Genomic DNA, 18,770 nt, shown 5'->3' with positions numbered 1-18,770 from the left:
AAGTTCTTAAGCCTATCCTCATTTTTAGTGAATTCTTGTTTCTTCTTGTTCTAGTTGAATGTTTATCTCTTCCTTATGTTCCAAATTTTTAGCTTGAATCCCAGCTTCCTTCCCTTCTCTGTTCATTTCCTGTGGATGATTCTTTATTTTACTTAGGGTAACCTTCATTTCTTCCTTTATTTTTTTGCCATGCTCAAGGAGTTCTCTGAGCATCCTGATAACCAGTGTTTCAAACTCTGCATCTGACAGGTTGGCTACCTCCATTTCGCTTAGTTCTTTATCTGGTGTTTTGTTCTGTTCTTTCATTTGGGCCATATTTCTTTGTCCCCTCAATTTAGCAACCTCCCTGTGTTTGTTTCTGTTTACTAAGTAGAGCTGCTTTTACTTCCTGTCTTAATAGCTTGGCCTATTGTAGAAAAGGCACCTGTAAGTTTTGTGGGGCAGAACCTTAGGTAGTTGCCAAGGCAGGGCAACCCACTTTACCACTTTGTGGTTGTATAGGGAGGGGTTAGAGAGGACACAGTGCCACCACCTGACTTCTGGTGGTTCTCCCCAACTCACCCTGTTTCCAGTCACTTCACCCCCTTCCCATGTGCAACTGGCACCCTTCCAGCTGTTGTCCCAGTGGTGAATCCCAGAGTGGGTGGGTTTTCATACATTCTAGATGATGCTGGCCCTTTAAGTGGTAAAAATTCAGCAGTTACTTCTGCCACCCCAACTATCACTAGTTTTTACAGGGATCTGTCTTCCCCATACTAGAATCCTCCTCTGTGTGGTCTGGGCTGAGGCTGGGAATGCTCACTCCCAAGATATTCCTCCTGTCTGATCCACCACCACTGCTGTGGTGGCTGCTGCCTTTCTGCACCTCATTGCCTCTCTGCCCATCTTCATGAGTTTGCCCCTCCTACACATCTGGATGAATGTCTCTCCTTTAAATCCTTGGTTGTTGGACTTTCATACAGCTTGATTTTCTAATGATCTGGGTGTTATTAGTTTTGAGATATGGTTGTAATTCTTTCTATGGTTGTGTGAGGAGGCAAAGTGTGTCTACTTATGCCTCCATCTTGACTGGGGTCCCAAATGCTTTTCTATCAAGGTGATCATATGGCTTTTTATTTTTATATTAAAATATGTGGGATGATATTGATTTATTTTAAAATATTAAATGAATCTTGAGTTTCCAGGCAAAAACTTTGTGTATTACATTATTATTTTCATATATTGCTATATTCAATATGCTCGTATTTTCAAAGATTTTTTCATCTATGTTTGTGAGGGATATTGGTCTGTGTTTTCTTTTCTTATGATATCTTTGTCTATTTTTTTCTGTTAGTGTAATATTGGACTCATACAACAAACTGCGAAGTGTTAGCTTCTCTCCTACTTTCTGGTAGAATTTGTGTAGAATTTACATTATTTCTTCCTTAAATGTTGGGTAAAATTTGCCTGTAAAGCCACCTGGGCCTGGAGTTTTCTTGGCAGGAAAAGTTTTAAACTATAAACTCATTTTTTTTTCATTGATATAGGGCAATTTAAAGCATTTATTTTTTCTTTAGAGAACTTTGCTAGTTTGTCTTTTTCAAGGATTTTGTCCACTTTATTTAGGTTGTTGAATTTTTAAATGTAAAGTTGTTTGTAATAATTCCTTATTATTCTTTTAATGAGTGTAAAATCAGTAGTGATATAGTGATGTCTCCTTTTTATTGGTGATGTTAATAATTTATATCTTCTTTTTATTGGGCAGTTTAGCTACAGAGTCATCAATTTGGTTGATCATTTAAAATAAGCCATGGGTGCTTTTCATTGATTTTTCCCTTATTTTTTATATCCAATTTCATTGATTTCTGCTCTTTATTATTTGTTGCTTTGTGCTTGCTTTGGGTTTAATTCCTTATTTGTTTCCAGGTTCCTTAAAAAGAATAGTTAGATAAAGTATTTGAGACCTTTCTTCTTTCTAATATGAGTATTTAATGCTATAAATTTCTGTCTAAGTACTACTTAAGCTTCATTCCACAAATTTGGACATGTTGTACTTTTAATTCCATTTAATTACATATATTTTCTAATTGCTTGTGGCTTCCTCTTTAACCAATGGCTTATTTAGAAGTGCTTTTTAAAAATGTTCAAATATTTAGGGGCTTTCCAGCTATCTTAGTTTCATTTAAATTTAATTAAATAGGCAAATCTACTTAATTAATAAAATATATGCCTATGACCTCATTACCTGAGTAATTGGTTGCAATATAGACCTTACTTAAGGAGCCCATCTTCATCATCACCCCCTGAGACTCAGTGAATATGACAAGGATGCCAACTGTTCAGTAATGCCAGCCTTTGGACATCAAGTCTGCCACTCCCCAGTAACAGCCAAATGACCAAGATTCTGCAAGGTTCTTCCCCTCATGGGAAGGCCATTCTCTATGCCACCCCCAACTCTTTCAGGGACACCCTGGCCCAAGGGTAGGTAGGACAGCAGCCCTGTGCAACTGGAAATAGATACAAGAAGATGAAACCTTTGCTCATTGTCCTTTACATGATTATAAAGGGGTGTACCTGAAAGGGGGGATTTGTTGTAATGGGGTGCAGCCAGAGCCCACCCCCAAAAAGGGTTTATAATGGGGTCCAGAACTTGGGGTATCCAGGAAATATAAAAATATAGGATATCCTCACCCCCACAAGTCTGAACTGAGAGACAGGACACATGGAGGAGGGCCATTGATAGTTATTTTGCATATCAACAGTTGGCCAGCTTCATATCTGATATGCAAAAATGGTTATTTTACATATCTATAACTGCTGGCTAGCTTCATAGATATGTGAAGTAGCCATACTTTGAGCCAGAGACATGAGAGTGACTTTGACCCATGATGTAACTGGGAGGTAGCTCCCCCTGGTTACAGTGCTTGTTTGAGAGCTTGAAGATGGTTCACTCCACGCCACAGGGCCATGCCTGCCAGGGTTAACTATGGAAGCCAAGAAAGGCTTGAAAAATACAGGAATGCTGGCAGGAGTAGCTGATTGTGGGAGGAGTCAGAAATGGGGTTGCAGAGGAAGATTCCTGTGGGAATTTAAACCCAAACATGGCAGCCATGTGGGGGCAAACCACACGGTTTTGGGGCTCCCTTTACCACATGGCTTAGGAAGCAGGAGAGCAAGATGTAGCAGACATGCAGAGCTCTCTCTTAGAAGTTTAGAAGAACACAGGAGAGACAATGCAGGACTAGGGACAAGGACAATAAAGGACTAAGAAGGACAATACATGGACAATGTGAGACCTTGTAGGGAAGGAAAGGGTGAAAGGATTCTTGCTGGTGCACCATGAGAAGGTGCCATGTGGTTTTGGATTAAGAACTGGAGATCATGGGGACTCAGCTGGTAGTGTTGGGAACCATGGCAGACCTGCCAGCCAATCAGAGATAACTGAGTGAAACCAGAAGTGAGCTGCAGACCTGATTTTTTTTTTTCTGGAGGATGGTACATCTGATTGACATGTTCTCACAATAGTCTGACAGGGCTAAGAGTGAAGGAAGGGCTGTATGTGTCTGTGGGTGTTTTAAGGGACTTTGGGATTTTAATGAAGACATTAAGTCATTACTCTAAGTCTGTATAACTTTTGAATAAATAGTTCCTTTTCACACACACAAAAAAATAATTAAATAATACTGTCTGAATTTGCAATTCTCTAATAATTTATGGGGCTCAAATATTTTATTTATAATAAAAATGACAATAATATTAGGTAAATATTGAGAGCTTACCCTGTGGCAGCTGCAAGTATTTTATTTATGTGAGCCATCGATGTTCACAAAGATGTTTTGAGCAGGCACTTTGCTATCCTTTCTTTCCACATAAGAAATTAGAGAAGTTGGAATTCAAAGAGGCTGTTTCTGGAGCTTCAGCTCTTCACCACCTCTTGTTAGTGCTTCTTCTTCCTCTAATTAGATTCTTTGCCCATTAAAAAATTGTATTTGTTCATTATTTTCCCATGGATTCATAAAAACATTTTGTAAATTGAAAATATTACTCTTTGGAGATTTCTAATAAGCCCCTGACAGTTTATTAATAATAAAAATAAAGAATGCTGCCCTGGCTGGTGTGACATGTGGACTGAGCACCAGCCTGCAAACTGCAAGGTCACAGGTTCAATTCCTAGTCAGGGCACATGCCTGGGTTATAGCCCAGGTCTGCAGCTGGGGTTGTGCGAGAGGCAACCCATTGATGTATCTCTTACACGTTGATGTTTCTCTCCCTCTATTTCTCTCTCCCTTCCCCTCTCTCTAAAAATAAATAAATAAATAAAATCTTTTTAAAAACAAAGAATGCTATTTATTTTTAAGGAACTGAGAGAATATTACCTTTGTCTCTCATGTGTTAAAAGTATTTTCTTGAGTTTTAAATTTGCCTTTAATTTTTGCTTTTAAAGACCAATTATCTTTTTATATTTTATGCAATTAGGCTTATATATCTTTATTCTTATGATTTATTCTAATACTTTTAGGCTTGGAAAAAATCTTTTGTGTTGCCAAAATTAGATCAAAGTTTACTTGTATTTTCTTGCAGTGTTTTTCTTATTTGCTTTCTTTTTAAAAATTTTATTTCATTTTATTTGTGTCCATCACTATTTATCATCCCACACATTGTTTACATTTTTTTTTTAAATTAGGAATTATTTTTCTTATGATAAGATCTATATTAGTTCACCCAAATAAGTATACCCTCTTCTCAGGACTATTTAGATTGAATCTTTTTTCCTCTCTAACAGCAGTTTTGGGCCTTTTCTTCGGTATGGCAGAAAAAAAAAAGAAAAAGAAAAGACAACATGGTAATGAATTCATAGGTTGACTGCACCATATCAAAGAGGAACTTTGGGAGAGTGGGGGAGCAGAGGAGAGGTTATGTTATGGCCTTAGGATGTGGATTTAGGGTCACTAAAAGAAAGGAGTGGTTATTTATATAACATAAAAAGCAATGAAGAATATAAATATGTTTTTGCTTGTCATCAATTGATATGGCCAATATAATTTTTACTTTGGATTATCATATCATTCTACTCATGCCTTTCCCTTTGATACTTAACATTTACTATATTATAATAGTTATTTGTGTTTTATGATAGCAAACTCTCTGAGAGCCAAGATTCATTGCATCTAGTTCATCCTTCTGTCCCTTTCAGAATGTTCTCCCCATGATTTTGACAAGGTAGGAAGTCACTAAGAATAGAAGGAAGAAAGGAGATAGATGAAAGAAGGAAAGAAGAAGAGGAGGAAGAAAGATAAAATGGATAAAGGTAGTATGAAAGAAAAATAACATGATAAAAAGTGGGGGAATCTAAGATATGGAGGAAAGGAACATATAGTCAAATGATTTGAGTGTCTTTTATGTCAACTGAGTACCTGAACCTTTCTCTACCTCTATAATCCCATCTTCTTTCTTTTATTTAGAATATTTCCTCACTCTTTCCCCTGGGGGAGATTAGTTTAGAAGGAGACTACAGAGTAAGTTAAAAGCCCATCTAAGAGTCTTCAAGTTTGTCCTAGAGTTGATGGAGAATTTTAAGTCTTGAACACAAGAGCAATGTTGGCATTGTGGTGCTTTTAAACCATGAATTAATAGTGATTTTGAGGATGAAACAATGGACAACCTGAAAGCAGGAAGTACAATTTTGGTCTTTTGGCATAGACAGGCTTTCTCTCCCTGGCAAGAGCTAAGCTTTGTTTCTCTCACATCTAGATGTGGCAGTGTAACTGGTCTTTACCAATGGATAATGAACAGATGTGGCCATTTTCAGTCTGAAAAAGTTAAAAACAGATGTGTATTCTCAAACTGTTCATCTAAACTCCCATCTGCCAGTTCAATGAGGTCAGAATACTGTGAAGCTACATAGTGAAAACAGGGAAATTGCCTAAGGAAGAAGATGGAATCCACAAATCATCACTTGGAGGAGAGCCACCCACCAAGAAGTCATCTGTGTTGGACTTTATGTGAGTGAGAAATAAGTTTATAGCCCTGGCTGGCATAGCTGAGTGGATTGAGCACGGGCTGCGAACCAAAGTGTTGCAGGTTCGATTCCCAGCCAGGGCACATGCCTGGGTTTTAGGCCATAACCCCCAGCAACCACACATTGATGTTTCTCTCTCTATATATATCTCCCTCCCTTCCCTCTCTAAAAATAAATAAATAGAATCTTTAAAAAAAAGAAGTTTATTTAATCAAATCACTGAGATGTACATGTTTGTTATAACAGCTAGTGCCAATCATTTTAATTAACATCGTTGTGACAGGGATAGTGTGTGGTGATGATAACAATGAATAGAATACAGGCTGATGGGTTGGAGGGAAAGGAAAAATTGCAGAACAATTAGGGATAACTTCAAGATAAGCCTGTAGACTTGGAGAAATTGTCATCGGAAATAAAAATGTCCAAAAAAGAGCAGCTTTGGGGGAAAACAATGCAACATCCTTTCTTTTAGGCATGTTAAACCTTATATATTATGGCACATCCAGATGTAAAACAAAGAGTTGCAAAAGTAAATTGTGGGAGAGAATGGAAAGGGAGAGAGCAGGGGTGAAAGAGAGAAAGAAAAATATTGCAAAAATAGAGCATTTAGTTCTCATAATAGAAAAGGTAACAGTTACAATGAGTTTAAACTTATGTAAAGAAAGGCAACAAACCAAGTGAATTTTTATTTAGTTTGAATAGAAAAGCAAGAAAAAGTCTTATTTTTGCCACTAATTATACATATATGACCTTGGCCATGTTTTGTTTTGTTTTGTTTTAACCTATTTAAATCTTAGTTTCCTCATGAGAAGTTTGAACAGCATTTGAAAACAGCTCCTTCAGTCAGAACCACCCATGGAGGTTTAAAAGTCCCCATGCTAATGCCCCTTCTCAGACCTACTATACCAGAGCATCCAACGTGTAGGTGCCACCAGCACGAGGCCCTTCCATGTCAGCAATGTTATCCCCTCAGTGGGGGGCTGGGAAGCTGAGTCATGCATTTCAGTTTTAAGAACTTTTACACAGTGTCTCATTCCCATATTGAAAAGTTTTCACCATTGAATTTGTGGATAGGCCTGATTTTTCCAAGTCAATTTTTTGATCAAGAAACGTTCTGTTTCTGGGAGGGAGGTTGAGAAGATGGGTGAAAAAGGTGAAGGAATTAAGGAGTACAAATTGGTTGTTACAGAATAGTCATGGGGTTGTAAAGTACAGCATCTGAGGTATAGTCAATAATATTGTAATAACTATGTAAGGTGTCAGATGGGCATGAGATTTATTGGGATGGTCACTTAGTAAGCTATATAATGTCTAATCACTGGGTGTACACCTGAAACTAATATAGTATTGTATGTCAACCATAATTGAAAAATTAAAAAATGGTATAAATTAAGAAAAAGAAGAAATATTTTGGAAGCAGAAGCCTCTTTACTAATGCCCCCACCTCAGTAAGGCAAGAAGTTATACTTATCTAGTAACTAACAGAGAGACCCTATCAGACTAGTAGTTACAAGCGCTGACTGTGGAGTCAGGTTAGGCTCAAATTCTCTCCTGCCCCTAGAGCTGTGTAAAGTGAAGGAGTTACTTGACCTCTCTGTACCTTAGTTTTCCTATCTGTAAAATGGGACATGGATAGGAGGTAACTTAGAGGGCTGTTATGAGGATCAAGTGAATCAATATATTTAAAGTGCTTAGAAAGTTCTAGAACACATCAAGTACTTCTCAAATGCTCACTATTATCATTAGGAAGCCTATAGACTCAGAACCCCTGTGGACAAGCAGGAGACTAAGTAGCAGGTAGGAGGTAATACCTCTGTGTGCTCTCATGCCTATAGGAGTAGGGGCCAGCTTGCTTTGGGGGCATTTTGGAGCCAGATATAGGAGCAGAGTGGCAGACATACCACAAAACTATAATCCTTCTTGCTGCTGCTATCTCAGAAAGCTTAAGAAAAAAAAAGCACATTTTACATCTACCCCAGCTAAACAGCCTGCAGAGCAGAATTCCAGTGAACCAGGAAACCCCCAAATTGCCCTGATGTCAGTGTAGTTGTAGATCAAGGACGTCACACATGCTACTTCTTTGCCTACTGTAGTGCTTCGCCCCCTTTGTAACACCTTTGCAATTTCTTATTTGTTTTTGTATTTCTCTGCCTTCTGAGTTCATTATCCCGCCCTTACACTAGCTAGATTTTCTGATTGTAGCATTATAAAAATTAAACAAATTAAACTTTATTCTCTTTATTTTTTGAATCTGAGAATTTCTCAATATCCCTCTGTCAATAACTGTCAATAAATCACAGTTTTTACTGTGTTTTGGGCAAGGCTTAACGTAAAAATTTGGTTAACCCTGGTAATTGGGTAGAGAAATCTCTGAGCCCTATTCTTCATGAATCTCTGGAAATTGCAACCAACTCTAAAGGGGAGAAGAAATAAAGTTAAAGGTTGTTTGTTCTCAAAACAGGCTCCCCTCAACCACTGTCCTTGCTTCTAGTTTCATGTCCATTCCTTAGAGGACATGAATTCCTCCATTCTGGAAGAATTCAACAAGCAGGGCAGGGACAAAAAGATACTGATTGGGGCCCAACTCAGGTCTTAGGAGAGGACTTTATTGTCGGGGCGCAATATTAAGAATATGCCCTTATATGTCTATGACAAGTTTGTGGAAAAGGAGCATCTTGCAATGTTTTTAAAGGGTGGAAATTGAACTCTCTTGTGCAACAGAAAGCAGATAAGCAGGGAATATTTACAGAGTGACCAAGTGGTGAATTTTCATTACTGACTAATGGACTTCATTGATATCAGGTTATGTGGTTGGGTCTCAATCCTGATAAAGGAGTTTGCTGGGTGTGTCAGATATGACACAGCTTTCTCCAAAATGATCAGTTTGGAAAACAATTTCCACACCTTAAAGCCAATATAAAGGGTAGAAGCTGCTCCAGGCAGCCTTACTCGCTCCAGCACCTTTTCCCTTCAGACAAAATGAAAATCCTTGTGAGTATTTGCTTACGCTTCTTTATGCTTTTGTGGTGGCTGTCTGCAGAGAATGTTCATATCCAATATGTCTTGGACTTCAGGGTTCTTAGACAAACACTGTGTGTGCTTCTAAGCTTCTGTGATTAAATTAATGATGTCTTTGTCAGGAATAGTGTTGAATATTAAGTCAAATATTTGTTTGTCTATTGTCTACTTTTTGAGATGTTTCTTAAAAGAAAAAAGAAAAATTTTGGAAATACCTAGAAAATTTTAATTTGGAAGATATTTAAACATAATTCTTATTATGAATTTTAGAGGAAAAGTAATCATTTTAGGATAACTGCATTTACTATCTAAAAGAGAAGTGGTAAGTTAAAAGTAATAATGTCAGTAATATTAACGATAGTAACAATAGCAGCAATCATTTCCTAAATGTATACTAGGCCTTATGCTAAACATTTCACATGAATAATTTCATTGATTCACTTCAACAACTCCAAGAGCTGAGTAGTATTACCCCATTTTACAAATGAGAAGACTGAAGCATGGAAGAATGTGATTTTCCCAAGCCAGTGAATTTGGAATTTAGCCTTGAAATTTACCCAGTGTAGGCCCCACTTACAGGAGAAATCATGACAAAGCATCTCTGTCATGACCACTCCTACTCCTCCAACTGACTATAGCCCCGACCCCACTCTTTCCCAAAGCTCCTCACTGCAGTGCTCCATGGGCAATTGGACTATGTTCTGATTTTTATCAGAACTCCTTCCCCCAGTCTCTATCCCTTATTCTCATTTAGAAGCTGAGGGAGAAAGTAGATTAGTTTAAAGAGTTCCTCTTCCAGGAGTCTCTTGATTTTCCAAGAGGAGACCTAACCTGAATCACGAAACTGTAACTGTGGTATATTAATCTCAGTGTTGGATGGGTGGTTATTTGGAGGCAGGGGCTACTTCCTGAGCTCTCTCTAATCATACCACTAAGGTCCTCCATCTACCTGTTCATGCCCCTGTATTAAATCCATTAACAGAATAGCATGGGGGCAGGAGGGAGTAGTGGGGGGGGCGGGGTAGAAATGGAGACAACTGTACTTGAACAACAATAAAAAAAAGTAAAAAAAAAAGAAAAAAAGAATAGCATGGAAGTGTCAGAGGCTACTGGAGCCACCTAAAGCCAGAGAAGATGTGACCCTATGCAAATGAGCAGGTGGGATACCTGCACACAGGTCTTTGCTAGACACTGCCCCCAGTCATCAGGAGAGCAATGTTATTGGCAATATAAAAAGTGCAGTAGAAAAGTCCCACTGACAGTTCTCAAAAATACCTACCTTCTAGCAGACCCCCTCCAGCCACAGTTTTCAATAATAGTACAGGTCACTGTGATGTTAGAAGAGACTGTACAAAGCCAGGATCAGAATATTGCACTTGACTTTTACACAAGTACAGCAAAATGTCACACCTGCCTCACTGTCAGTTCCATGACCTGCTGGCCTAACATTTGTCTGATGGTAACATTAAGGCACAGGTTGTAGGAGAACAAGGAGGTTTTCCTTGATGTCACCCTCAAAAGTTAATCATGTCCCAAGCATCTTATTTTCATAGTTTCCCTTAGAAATCCATTCTATCTATTGCCCATGAATCCACTTTTAATCTGTTTTACCACACCCTCCCCCCACCTTTTTTTTTTTACCAGAAGACACAAATTGACTTCTTGCAGTCCAAAACCAGAATGAATCACACCAGGGTATTCCCACAGTAAAATCAGCCATTTCTCACTGCTCTTCTGCCCGAACTTCTTCCTGGCATAAGAACACATGCTACATAGAAGTTTTTGATGTTGGAAAGGGCTGGGAAATGGGTGACAGAGGTAGAACCTTGTATCTGGCAAGAGCAAGAACTTGAAAAATACCTGTTAAATGAGTGAATGTGTGTGTAATTTTATACTTTGAAAATGGACTGTTGATGGTCCATGACCACACACCAGTGTCTCTGGGTGTATGTTTTCTGAGATGTTTATGCTAGCTCTGCACAGTGTCCCCTCATTCCTCTGTCTTCAATGATTATCCTATAAGGGATGGAAGTGACTGGTCTGTTTTTCAGGTGTTGTTTCTGGTGGTGCTAGCCACCTTTGGAACACAATCTTATGGATTTGAGGTGAGTTGATTCATTATGAACTTTATAGCTTGGAGATGTTGGGAAAGGAAAAGGCAGAAATAAGATAATTTGAAAGACACTAGGAGTCCATAGTATTTGGGATAGAATCCCAGAAATAACAAATAATGGAAACAACAAGATTGATTATTTCTTTCCAAATATAATACCTTAAAAATGTAAGATATTACTTTAAAATATGGCCAATCTCATTTTTCCTGTGATGTCATTGCTTTTCCTATATAATAAATAGTCAACTATGAGGAAAAGTTTTACATTCTTATTTTAACATGTATTTTTAGTCTGGGATCCCAGAAGAGAGGTTTTAGGCTTCAATTTCTTGTTCATAGAAGGTGGAAGGCTTTATTTTGCTGGGAGGGATCCTTTAAAATGTGTGGGATTTATGGAAATACCATTATTTTTTTTGTTGTCAATCTAGGTGTACAACATCATCAGCCCAAACAACAATGGTGGCAATATTCAAGAGACAATGACAATTGACAATGAAAAAAATGCTGCCACCATTAATATCCATGCAGGATCGTGCTCCTCTACCACGGTTTTTGACTATAAACATGTAAGCAGCAAGGGAATTTTTGTATTCTTCAAGACTAGGTTTCTGAAGGGCAGAGGGGCAGGCATTTTGGACACAGTTGAATTCTAAAATGTATCCTGCAATTCCATCAGGATTTCCTTACTTCTGCTTTTCCTTTTAAATAATCAATCTATTGATTAACCAACAAACAAAATCATTTCTAAGAAAAAAACATGACAGGAACACATGTTTACTTGACCTTTTCAGGTGGAAATTGGAAGTGTGATGATATTGTCTCACTACAGCTTCAGAAAGAATGATCAAAGCCCAGACCAATGCCTGGAACACAGATTCTCAAAAATATTTGTCAGATAAATAAGAATGAACTAGGGCTTCTAATACAAAATATTATGCAAAAAAAGACCAATTATGAAAAAGTTGCAAATTGCCAGAAATCCAGAGCAACTATACACATTTAAGTAGGCATGTAGGCTACACAATAAATCATGCTTCTTCTGTAAGAAGGCAAATATGTTAATTAAAAACACCAAACTATTTCCAAGTTTTAGTTGCTGTTATCGATACTAAGTCTCAGAAACCTACTCAGAAAACTTATTCTGTCTTTTATCCGAGTCTTCCTCTGTTTTCTGTTTGTTCCACTAACATTATGAGTTTGCTTTTAGCTGTGCCCAGTAGATGTGGGAGAGTTGTTATTCATTTCACTGGACATCTGAATATGCTTTTCTCCTTTTATTGTAGAAACATCCTCACATGTTTCCTCTCCACTGGTATGGGGGGCCCCACATTTGAGAGTGTGGGGTCTTTGAAAAAATACAGTTTAAAAGGAAGTTGTACTGAAATTGTTTCTAGGCAGTTTCCAAAGAAATCCTAAAAGTATCTTAAAAAATGGAGTGGTGAGGATTTGGTTTAAGTCTCTTCCACTATTATCACACTTGGCCTCTGTCTATTTTTGAATTTTAGGAACTGGCAATTTGTAAGAAGTGAAAAATAGGAAGTAGAAGGGTGTATGTCTTACAGAGTGTATCATTATTTGGAACTCCGAAGAGTTCCACCCTAGCTGAGGATTAGATGGCCTCAGGTTCCTTCTGGCTCCATGGTACTCATCCTCAACTGCTCTTCCAATTCTTACTTTTCCAACCTATCCCTACCCAGACAGCTTGTTTTAGAGGTAGAGAAAAGATGGGGAAAAGATGGTAGTGGAGGGAAGAATATATGAAGCATGTGTGTGCGGGGGGTGAAGATAGGTGTAGGTATGATAAGCAGAGTTTCTAAAGCAACAGTGTCCAGTGGAACTTTCTGCAGTGATGGAAATGTTCAATATCTGCATTTTCCAATAGGGAAGCAGCTAGCCACTTGTGGCTATTGAGCCCTTGAAAAATGTGACAGAGAAAGTACATTTTAAATCATATTGATTTTTTTTGTTTGTTTTTAAAGATTTTATTTATTTATTTTTAGAGAGGGAAGAGAGGGAGACAGAGAGAGAGAGGAACATCAATATGTGGTTGCTGGAGATCATGGCCTGCAACCCAGGCATGTATCCTGACTGGGAATCGAACCTGCGACACTTTGGTTCGCAGCCTGCGCTCAATCCACTGAGCTACGCCAGCCAGGGCAATCATATTGATTTTTATTTTAAATTTAAATAGCTATATATGGCTAAAAACTAACATATTGGGAAACACAGTTCTAAAGAATATTGTATATTCTCCAAATCCAGGAAGAGGCTGGACAAAATGTATAGAAAGAGCCAGAGAGCTCTGCTTCTCAATCTTTCAGATCACAAACTGCAGACCCTTGTTCCATGACATGAAAAGTGGGGCACAAATCCTGGGTTCTCACAATTTCAGAGACAGAGATGACAGTGAAAAAGTAAAAATACTATGTCAAAGAAGTCAAGTGGACAGGACTGACTGCAGATGGAAGAGGAGTCACATGTACTCACTGTGCATGCTCAAGGCTTTCTCATGGTTCATATATCATTCTCACCAAGTTCAGAACCCAGGGAGTTGGGAGGGGCAGTAACTGTGCTCTTGCTGCCTCAGGGCTACATCGCATCCAGGTTGCTCTCCCGAAGAGCCTGCTACATCCTGAAGATGGACCACAAAGCTATCCCTGCCCTGGACCAACTCAAACGGTACATCTACGAGAGGCAGGTAAATATTTCCCATTCTTGAGCCAGGGATTACTGGTGACTATGGAAAAATGAAGAGGGTAAAGGGATCATAATACTATACCTTACTGCTCTCCACCTGTTAGTATTTTCACATTTATTGTTTTTGTTGCTGGAGTATATCTCTTAGCTTGATTTCCACCATACAACACCAAATACAAGAAATTTTAATAAATTCCAGTGTTTCTGTGGAAAGGGCTACACAACTTCTTTTCTCAGAGCAAGGCTCAAAGAAATAGTGGATGGCAAAAAAGAAGTGGAGTTATAATATCCAATGATGCAAGGTGCAAAGAAACAATATAGTACAGACAAAATAAATAAATACTGCATGAAGCTAGATATCTGGGGTGTGATTCTCCCTCCATAGCTTTCCATTTGTGCCACCTTTGGCACAGGAATCGCTCTCTTCAGTTTCCCTGTCACCACCAGTGAAATAATGTTGGTAACAACAAGGCTTCTCTGGAAACCAAGTAGTCAGGAAGAGGCGATATCTAGAATCCCTGACCTTCTATTTAATAATCTGAAAAAGTCACCAGTCAGAATGAGCTACACCAGATGATATCAATTTATTTCTACCCAATCCCACTCTCTTATACCGGTCTAGGCTCTGAACACCATGTTCTCCAACAAATACACCTGGGTCAAGTACAACCCGCTGCAGTCTCTGATCACAGACGTGAAATGGTTTGTGTTTGGGTCACCCATTGAGCAGCTCTGCAAACATGTCCCCTTGTATAAGGGGGAAGTGGTTGAAAAGACACGTGAGTACCAATAAATCATTCCTTCACCAAATATTTTCTGAAAGCTCTAATGTGCCCCACACTCTGCCAGGTGTTGTGTGAAACACAAATAAATAAAAAACATGACTTGATTCTGCTTACTTTAGGAATTAAATCCCAACCATGTTAGGAGAGATACAGAAATTAAGAAAACCCTGCCCGCAAGGAACATGTAGTCTGGTGGAAAAGCTGACCCATTAACACAGAGCATGGAATAAAAGCAGATTCCTGGGTGTGAAGGAAAGGCTATTGTATTGTACTAATGGAAACCCTAATGTACTGTACATGGTGTGCACGGTGACTGCAGTTAATAACACAACATTGTATGCTTGCCAGTTACTGAGAGAAGTCATAAGCATTCTCACCACACATGAAAACCGAGTTACCTGTGTTAACTATGTGACATGATGGCTGTGTCACCTTGATCTTGTGATCTTTCTACCATGTGTATATACATCAAATCATCATGGTGTACACTTAAAATATATACAGATATATTTGTCAATTATCTCTCAGAAAAGTAATATTCTCAGAATCCAGGATCAAGTTGGCCCAAGAAAAAGCAGGCAAAGTGCCCTGGCAGGGAATAAAAGCCCTGAGTCATCCAGGTAGCACGTGTCACTACAGTCACTACTGGTATTTTTACACAAAGTCTCTAAATACAGAAGAAAGGCCAGAGGGAAAGAGAGGCTGGGCCACAAGAGCAACAAAGAGCAACAAAAATTCCCCCAGAGTAGTGGAAGGTAGATAAAGAAAAAAAATAGCATTTGATACATTTGCACTGCCCAGAAAAACTTCTAGCGAAGACATTTTTCTGTTTGTAAGGTCATTAGTATTTATGAGTAAAGACACATAGGTGTGGCATTAATGTATAACATCAATTGAATTGAGCCAGACAGCACTTCTTGGAGTTGTCACTCTATTTAAGTTAGTATATTATTTTCCTTTGCAATATGAGTATAGCTAAAATCTTGGGCAACATGAAATTACATATACAGCCACTAGTCAAGACATTGACAAGAGGCATTGGTTTGCTGCATTCTAATAATGTATTTCTTAATGTTCTTTCTTCAAAAATGTTCCCCTTTTCAGATAACATTGGTGCTCAAGGCTGTGCAAAGGCTGGGCTCCTGGGCATCTTTGGGATCTCCATCTGTGCGGATGTTCATGTTTAAGCATCAGCCCACTGGTTGCATCTTTTCAAATAAAGATGGTTTCTACTCAGCAGCCAAATTAAATTCTGTCCCAATGCCCCAACTAAGTTTGAGATTCAGTAGTAAAACATAAATACTACATTCACAGATATCTGAGTGTTTGTTTTTTTGTAAACAGCAAAAGGATGTCAAACAATGTTTATGTCAATATGTGGAGGGAAAGAAATTTCAGGGATTTCAAGTGAAGTACATACAGCGTGAAAATTTCCAGATAATAGGGTTGGGTCACATGCAGACTGGTTAGTGGATACGAGTCTCCATATTTGCTGCTGCTCACTGACAAGCGGCCCATTTGTCTGCCAACACACAGGGGGAACCAGGGCGGTGCAGGGGCTCGGCTGCTGAGGTGAAAGGAACTATCCCCTCTAACAAAGCATCCAGTTTTGAGGGTCACTTACATGACTTTTAGCTCATCAAAGCAGTAGGCTCAACCTTAATAAACACTATCATGATGTACTTTGCTCCAAGTGAGGAGAGGAGATTGTTAGAACACCCATCACCCAGAAAAAGATGAACCTTATTGAAAATCTTAGCAGAAGTGAGAACCTAACTGGAAATTCCAAGCCCATAAATAGAAGGGAAGCAATTTCACTATTTCAAAGAAATTGCATAATATGAGAAAATTTCCCGATCATATAGGTGGTTCTCCTGTTGACTGACCATCTGGGTGCAAGTTCGGGAAAAAAAAGAAGTACTTTAACAAGAACGTCTATCTGTCATCAACTGTCCCTGCTCCTAACACTGTACTACTTATCACCATTACTGAATACAGTTAAGGCACTTGCCATGGCTTGGCACCAGGGTGGGTTTGCTAGAGGAAGGGGCCCACCATAGTCAAGAAAGTTATTTTTTTGTTGCGGAAGGGAGACATTTATTTAAAAACATTTGTGATAATAGTAAAAGGGAGTATAATAAACTGCCAAATGAATGGTAGCATACATTAGCTGGGAACTGGATATTTGCAAGTGATAAAACCCAAGTCTAACAGGGATGGAATTTATTGTCTTAGCTTACCATAGAAGGAGGAATATTCTTTTCTTGGGTGGCTAGAAGTAGGTATTTTAAGGTGGCCAGACTCTTTTTCCCTCTCTCAACTTTTCTTTCTCCTTATCAGCCTCAGCATCTTACACTGGCTTTCTCCATGAGGGCAGAATCCAACTCCACTGTCGGCCCCAAGTTCCCAATTACCCCATGGTCATCCTCAGAGAGAAAGAGATTCCTCTTGTTTGAATTTCAAATTTAAAAACTTCTGGGAAAGGACCCTAATCAAATCATTTGGGGGCACATTCTTACTCCTGTGGCCAGGACTGGTGGGGTTGGGGCTGGAGGTGGGAAGAAGGGGTGTTATGATTGGCAACCCCCTTTCAATCTACTGTTCAGAGATGTGTTATCTTCATTAATTTTTATGATAGTCCCATTGTTAAAAAAAAACTTTCAGTTCTACTTTCTCCTTTAAGTCAGTTAACCCTGCTCAGTGCTAGTGTCACCCTGAGCAGCAGGCGGAGGAGCAGGTCCATATGGCAGTCTGAGGAAACACCACTAGTTGATCATTGCTGTAGGCAGTCTACAGCAGCTCTGAGAGGCTCATGCTCCACTTGTACAGGGTTTGGGGACAGGCCAGAGGGCCCAGTGCTGTGGGGATGTAGGCTCATGGACAGTGACAACTCTGCTCAAGGAGTATGCCTCAGGGGACAGCCTGGGTAAGAGAGAGGGCTGGGGATCAGCCTGGGTGAGGGAGAGGGCTGTGGGGACAGCCTGGGTGAGGGAGAGGGCTGGGGGGACAGATTGGGTGAGGGGCAGGTCTGTGGGGGACAGCCTGGGTAAGAGAGAGTGTGGGAGGCGGGGCAGCCTGGGTGAGGGAGAGGGTACAAGCACCACCACAACTGACACAAGCCAATGGAAAGGTTCTGTAGAAAGAATTGCCGAGATGGAGGTCAACTGTGGGGTTGGTATCTCCACCCTAGGTGGGCAGCAGCTCATTCCAGGCAGGATAAAGAGCTGAGCTCCCGATCTTTGAAAAATTTAGGACAGGGGTTTGCAGGGACCTGGAGAATAGACAATGGGCAGCTACTGCCCTGGGCTGTGGTCCAGTTGCCTACACCCACAGACCTGAGGCTCAAGGCCAGTGGGTTCTTCCCTGAGGCTGCTCAGAGCAGCAGGAGAGGTGGGGACAGTTAGGAGTGCTAACAGCTGGGGTGGAAGGGATCATGATTTTCCTCCCAAAGGGAAGTCTGTCAGTGGAAAGTCATTCTCTGTGCTAGGAGACCAGGGAACTTGACCTCTGTCTTGGATATCCTCTCTCTGAGAAGGGCCTCCTGAGCTAGGGTGGAAGTTTTGCATGAATCTCAGATTTCTTGGAGGTAGGGTTTTATGTGGTTTCCAGCTGGGATTTAGACATCACAAAGGCTTTCTGGTGATCCCTCAGAGTACATGTTTGCAGGAGGATAAGGGCAAACCTCAGGAAATCTGACGTACTGTCTTGACTCAGCACCAAATCCTGGCTGAGAAGAGCACCACCCAGTTCAGGTCCCAGCAGGCTCATGCTTGAGGCCTCGGGGTGGGGATGGGGACTGTGAATAGAAAAACAGAAGGTACAAAAGACAAAAGCCTTTTCTTCACCACAGTTTCTCTAAGAAACCAGGGCATGTGTGGTCACAGTGTGAATGACTGACACTAAAGCATGGGGGTGACACATTCACCATTTCTGCACTGAGTCCGGAAGTCTGTGTTCCTATGAGCCCTGGAGGCTCCCCGATCAGTGACCACAATGACAGCATCTGAGGGGCAGCTGGTGGTGGTGAAGACAGCTCAGCTGTGGGTGCCCAGTCCCCTTCTCGCCATCAGGAGAAGGGAGCACTGGAGGTTTGAGCAGAAGTTCAATGACAGCAGCTGCCCCAGGAGAGAAAAAAAAGAAGAGAAAAAAGGTACTTCTT

General features: G+C 39.9%; 1 protein-coding gene across 1 annotated transcript; it reads left to right on the top strand.

Annotated features, from left to right (window-relative positions):
- The first annotated feature begins 8,884 nt into the window (after positions 1-8,884).
- Positions 8,885-15,926, top strand: GKN2 (gastrokine 2). The gene is made up of 6 exons (XM_045826952.1): positions 8,885-8,989; positions 11,068-11,121; positions 11,558-11,695; positions 13,717-13,827; positions 14,449-14,605; positions 15,716-15,926. The coding sequence occupies exons 1-6, from the start codon at positions 8,978-8,980 to the stop codon at positions 15,796-15,798; spliced, it is 555 nt and encodes a 184-aa protein (XP_045682908.1). The 5' UTR covers positions 8,885-8,977; the 3' UTR covers positions 15,799-15,926.
- Positions 15,927-18,770: the final 2,844 nt, after the last annotated feature.

The sequence above is a fragment of the Phyllostomus hastatus genome, unplaced genomic scaffold, assembly GCF_019186645.2.
Source record: "Phyllostomus hastatus isolate PE091 unplaced genomic scaffold, TTU_PhHast_1.1 phas_scaffold_78, whole genome shotgun sequence".
NCBI classification, from domain to species: domain Eukaryota; kingdom Metazoa; phylum Chordata; class Mammalia; order Chiroptera; family Phyllostomidae; genus Phyllostomus; species Phyllostomus hastatus.
Note: the sequence above shows the minus strand (reverse complement) of the source record. Positions and strands in the feature narration are given on the sequence as shown.

What these genes read in the sequence shown, in the direction of transcription:
- GKN2 (XM_045826952.1), top strand. An exon ending in CACAATCTTATGGATTTGAG is followed by an intron (nt 11,122 to 11,557) that starts GTGAGTTGATTC and finishes TTGTCAATCTAG; the next exon opens with GTGTACAACATCATCAGCCC. An exon ending in GGAAGTGGTTGAAAAGACAC is followed by an intron (nt 14,606 to 15,715) that starts GTGAGTACCAAT and finishes TCCCCTTTTCAG; the next exon opens with ATAACATTGGTGCTCAAGGC.